We start from the raw sequence: 6157 nt of genomic DNA on the forward strand, positions 1-6157 counted from the left end.
AAAAAAAGAGAATCAGCCTTCGTCCTTGGAGTGAGAGGGGAGGGATACAGTGACTGTAATGGGACTGGCCAGGTAAACCCTAGGTCGACTATGCAACTCCTTTTCCTGGACTCAATCTTGGTCAGCCAGGTGGCTGTCATCGAATATGAGTTCCCTGATTGAGGCTGCTAATCTAATCCAATCAGGGAGCCCTGGCTGACAGATATAAACAGGAGTTGTATCAGTATTAAAGGTTCTCCATGTATAAATAAAGGGAGATTTGGCAACAGGAACCACACTCTGTGAAGTTATTACATTTAGAGCAGAAACATTGGAAGCTGTTAGATCCCATAAGCTGCAAAATGCCTCAAACCTCAAGAAAGTTGAAAATAATCATTACTGAGGCAGATGCAGCTTTGGCATTGTACCTTTGCTGTCTCACTGACTGCATACATTTCAAAAACGATCAACAGCGGGTGCAATGGTGGCCCGTGCAATACGTTTCCATCCTGACCTTTGCATTTTCTCCTTTACTATTTACTGACTTTAATGATGATGATGTCACCAAGATCACTGTGATAAAGTGTTCTCCATGAAACCACCAGATACCAGCATGCTTTTGAACTATTTTAATGAAGACCCAATAATGAGTGAATTAAACAAGAGTACAGTATCATGAAGGGGTGTTTTATTATTTTGACAATTAATTCAACAAAATATGGTAATGCATTACAGTTGCAGACTAAAAGTCCCTCATTCGCCTGAAAGATCCAATAGTTGAACAGGTTGCTCCCCAGTCACTGAATCTTCTGTATTCACCGGGTCTCATGAAGTACTGGCGCCCTCTGTAGTTGGGATGTTCATAGAAGATCCAGTAACCGTCCATCACATGGCTGGAGTGGATGTCACGGTAACGGAAACGATCGTAGACAGATGGACAGTCATCCATGAATTCCATCATCTGCCCTCCAAAGTCAGGCCTCTCATAAATTTTCATTCTGTAGGAGCCTCCTCGGTACTGCAATAGAAAGACATGAAAGATTTGTGATGCAGCTACAAAAATATCTACAATCAATAAATGAGGGACTGATGATATTTCATGCATACAGACAGAAGTATACTGATTTCAGTAAAAATCTTAATATGTTTCTGGTTTCTGTTGTGAAGAGACTATTTGTTCAAGTGGGGCCAGCATTCCCTTTTCTGTCATCTTTTCTGTCATTTACAGTAAGATGAATGGGATGAATGAAAACATGTCCATTTCCAGGTTTATTGTGTTATATTTAAACCAATTTGGCCTTGGTACTTTCTGCAATGCAATATCGCTATGCCAATTAGACTTTCAGTTCTGAATATCTGATGTGTTATGAGTAAATGTTTCAATTAGATCCCAGCACCAAGCTGTAGTTATATGATGCATAACTAACTTCCCAGTTTGCACAACTATTGACTGAAGAATTACCAATACAACAAGTGCAGTTACAATTTGACAAGGGCAGTTGCTCATATTTGGCAACAGCAGAAACATAATTTAGTGGATTGCTAAATCAAACGGGTCTGTAACTGTTCATTACCTGTTACAGTTGAAGAAAGATAAAATCAACCCTGTGAAAATGAAGATCGCATTTACACCTTACTTAGACAAATGTGGAGTGCATTAATCATTATCTCAGTGTCAGTTTGATCAGAAAATACACACCACCAGAAATAACTTACGTATGGGTAAGTGCGACATGACCAGATATTGTCATTGAATCCCATCCAGCGTTGGTAGTCAGGATACTCTCCCCTGGCCAGAACATACTGGTATCCCATGTAATTGGGTTTCTCATACAGCACCCACCAGTCACTGTCAACACGGATGGAGTTACAGCGGCTGAAGTAAGGGGACAGGTCGGCACAGTCACTGCTGCACTCATAGTGCCGCCCCTGGAAGTTCCTGTCTTCGTAGAAGATGATCTGTGGGGAAAGAAACAGGTTTGTAAATTCACAATTTCTCACATTTAGCCATTCCTAATGGAAACTTTTAATACAATATATGAACTCTTAATAATTCTTGCCTTGCCCATTTTAAGTTCTGAATTGGCTTCGTAACCAAATGTGTTACTGTTTGACAGAGCTTGGTATTTATACGCTGGGCTGAAATGCCACACTGAGCATTTTCTTTTGTTATTCAAATAATTGTAATGATTTGAAACCACCACAAAAAAACTGCATCACACATGACTTATACAGTAAATGCAAAGAAAACATTGAAAAGACACTTCAGTATTGTTGATAGTGTTTTGCTTCCATTTCATTTTAATTGTTGTGTGAAAGAAGATAACAATACATTGGAGCCTATTGTGTTCCCTATGCTATGCTTTCACTGCAATTTGCAGTGTTATTCAATAGGATGTGGTTCCCATAGTTCCCATAGTTCAATGTTGTTGTCCAAAAAATACAGCTCCTAAACTGGTTAACACCTAGGTATGCATGTAAAGAGGAAGTTGTTTAAATTATGACTCCAAAGGTAAGTTTGTATTGATGTATTACTGTTCTGTGTATTAATTCCAAATTATTCATCCAAGTTCAGAGATCTTTCACTGATCACATTTATTTGAGAACAATGCTACTTATAGCTCTGATGATGTATTAAGTTGTGTTATTGTACACTTTTGGTTCCATGAAGTAAAATGCACATCCTTTTTCTCCCTACTATTTTTCCCGTCTAAATGACACATTAATTAATATGAGATGCCCAATGTTTTTCGTCATTTATATAAATGGTTTGGATGTGAACATATGAGATATGGTTTGTAAGTTTGCAGATGACACTGAAATTGGTGGTATAGCGAAGAAGGTTCCCTCAGAGTACAATGATGATCTGATGGACAAATGGGCTGAGGAGTGGCAGATGAAGTTTAATTTAGATAAATGCGAGGTGGAGCATTTTGGAAAAGCAAATCACTTAATGGTAAGGTCCTGGGGTGTGTTGCTGATCAAAGAGACCTTGGAGTGCAGGTTCATAGTTTTTTAAAAATAGAGTTACGGGTAGACAGGGTAGTGAAGAAGGCAATTGTACGCGGGCCTTTACTCTCCAGTGCATTGCGTATAGGCTTTGGAAGGTCATGTTACAGCTATACAGTACAGGCGTTGTACAGAACATTGGTCAGGCCACTATTGGAATACTGCATTCAGTTCTGTGTGTCCCTGCTACAAGAATGATCTTGTGAAACTTGAAAGAGTTCAGAAAAGATTTACATGGTGTTGCCAGGGTTAGAGGCATTGAGCTTCAGCAAGAGGCTGAATAAGCTGGGGCTGTTTTCAGCAACTAGAAGAAAGGGAGGACTGCAGACCCACTGATTCCCACAACCTCCTCCCATCCACCTCCCACAAAAATGCAATCCCTTACTTTCAACTCCTCTGCCTTCGTCGTATCTGCTCCCAGGAGGCGCAATTCCGCTCCAGGACATCCCAGGTGCCCTCCTATTTCAAGGACCACAATTTCCCCTCCCACTTTATAAACAATGCTCTCCAGTACATCTCCTCCACGTCCCGTACCTCCACCTTTGAACCCCACCTCTCCAACTGCAACAAGGATCGAACCCCGAGTCCTCATCTTCAACCCCACTAATCTCTAGATAAAGTGCATCATCCTCCATAATTTCTGCCACCTACAGTCAGACCCCACCACTAGAGATGTGTTTCCCTCCATTACCAAATCTGTGTTCCGCAGAGACCATTCCCTTGTTAGGTCCACACCCCCGACCAACCCACCCTCCACTCCTGGAACCTTCCCCCGCCACCTCAAAAGGTGTAAAACCTGCATCCACATTTCACCCTCAGCTCTGTCCAAGGTCCCAAATGATCTTTTTATATCCAGCAGAGATTCACCTGCTCATCCACCCACCTTATCTACTGCGTCTGTTGCTTTCGAAGTGGTCTCCCCTGCTTTGGGGAGACAAGACACTAATTCATGGAACAATTCAGGGAACATTTCTGGGATACAGGCACCAAATAACCCCACCGCCCTGTGGCCGACCACTTCAACTTCCCCTCCCACTCAGCCAAGGGCCTGCAAGTCCTGGGCGCCCTCCACCATCAAATGTAAGCCACCTGGTGAATGAGAGAAGAACGCCTCATCTTCCACTGAGGGACAGTATTACAGCTGTACTGAGGGAGGGTATTCCCGGAAATACATCCAGGGACGTTATTTAGGTTGAACTGAGAAATAAGAAAGGGATGATCACCTTACTGGAATTGTATTATAGACCCCGTAATTGCCAGAAAGAAATTTAGAAACAAATTTGTAAGGATGTCTCAGTTATCTGTAAGAAAAATAGAGTGGTTATAGGAGGGGATTTTAACTTTCCAAACATAGACTGGGGCTGCTATAGTGTTAAGGGTTTATGGAGTCTTGGAGTCATAGAGATGCACAGCATGGAAACAGACCCTTCAGTCCAACTCGTCCATGCCGACCAGATATCCCAACCCAATCTAGTCCCACCTGCCAGCACCTGGCCCATATCCCTCCAAAGCCTTCCTATTCATATACCCATCCAGATACCTTTCAAATGTTGCAATTTGGACAGGAACTTGTGAAGTGGATACAGGAAAATATTTTGATTCAATATGTGGATGTACCTACCAGAGAAGATGCAAAACCTGACCTACTCTTGGGAAATAAGACTGGGCAGATAACTGAGGTGTCAGTGGGAGAGAGTTTTGGGGCCAGCGACCATAATTCTCTCAGTTTTAAAATAGTGATGGAAAAGGATAGACCAGATCTAAAAGTTGAAGTTTTAAGTTGGAGAACCTTCTGAATCAGTTAATTCTAGTTCAGCTCCATTTGGGATGCAGCCGTCACTGTTAGCCCCCCTCAGGAAGCGGCCATTCTAATTCCGTTAGACACAATAAATCAAAAACGACAGAAGATGGAATACAAAATAGACAGGCAAGAGGCTGGAAGAACACACTAAACCAGGCCGCATCAGGTGGTGGAGACGTCGACGTTTCGGGTGTAACCCTTCTTCGGGATCAGGTGTTGAGTGTAAGGGAAGCTGCAGATATAGGGGGTAGTGGGGGCAGCGTGGTGAAGTAATCATTCTCATTTTGCGACTCTGAACATTCTGCTTGGTGCAGTTTTGGAGTGGAACTTGCACACTTGAAGGGGACACCTTGCATTTTACATTCGGGTACACCTACAAACTTGTCTCTAGCATTTCCAGTAAAGCGGGGACAGTTTTCACTCAGAAACAGGAGACAGAGAGAAAGAGATCGAGAGAGAGAGAGAAAAAGAGAGCGAGCACCAGAGACAGGGGGAGAGGGACAGAGAGAGAGAGACAGAGAGAGGCAGAGAGAGACAGAGACAGAGTGAGAGATAGAGAGAAAGAGAGAGCATGTTTTGGCTGGTGACATTGCCAGTGGAATGGAGAGCTGGGATCCAACTAGGAAAACTAAGCTGTAAAATGAATGTACCGAGCGTGGCGAACGATTTCACACCTCGGAGATTTATGCTCTGCCGCCTGAGGTAGCTGGCGCTGACTCGCCATCACTTCAAATAACAGCAAAGAAATGGACAAATAGTGCAAAGGTTCTGGATGCTACCGACATTCTGGCAATAATACTCACGACGTGTGCTCTGGAACTTGACACCTGCCAAGCCAAGCTGTTTCAGTACCAGTACGACACTGGCATCTACCGACAGTGTGGAACATCACCGACGTATATTCAGCACAAAAACACAGGACAAATACAAACACATCGACCTGGACCCAATATACCAACCATTACAGCGGACAGCTGAAACTGACAACCCGAAGCGGCAGGGACAGACCACTATAAACACCGGAGGAAACATCAAAGAAGCGCTTCGCAGGAGGCTCCCAAGCACTGATGATGTCGCCTAGCCAGGGGATGAAACGTTTGCAACAAAAACTTCCAGCTCGGCGAACAGGTTCTTACAAATACATTAAGGACCAAAGGGTAACTAGGGAGAGAGGAGGGCCTCTCAAAGATCAGGAAACGTTTGCAACAAAAACTTCCAGCTCGGCGAACAGGTTCTTACAAATACATTAAGGACCAAAGGGTAACTAGGGAGAGAGGAGGGCCTCTCAAAGATCAGCAAGGCGGCCTTTGTGTTGAACTGCAGGAGATGGGGGTGATACTAAAAGAGTATTTTGCATCCATGTTTACT

General features: G+C 43.3%; 1 protein-coding gene across 1 annotated transcript; it reads right to left on the reverse strand.

Annotated features, from left to right (window-relative positions):
* Positions 1–645: 645 nt before the first annotated feature.
* On the reverse strand, positions 646–2103 carry LOC122551305 (gamma-crystallin M2-like). The gene is made up of 3 exons (XM_043693014.1): positions 2040–2103; positions 1696–1938; positions 646–997 (listed from the first exon to the last, which is right to left on the reverse strand). Exons 1-3 carry the CDS (start codon positions 2046–2048, stop codon positions 722–724), a joined length of 528 nt encoding a protein of 175 aa, XP_043548949.1. The 5' UTR covers positions 2049–2103; the 3' UTR covers positions 646–721.
* Between the last annotated feature and the right edge of the window lie 4054 nt (positions 2104–6157).

Source organism: Chiloscyllium plagiosum, chromosome 7 (genome assembly GCF_004010195.1).
Source record: "Chiloscyllium plagiosum isolate BGI_BamShark_2017 chromosome 7, ASM401019v2, whole genome shotgun sequence".
NCBI classification, from domain to species: Eukaryota; Metazoa; Chordata; class Chondrichthyes; order Orectolobiformes; family Hemiscylliidae; genus Chiloscyllium; species Chiloscyllium plagiosum.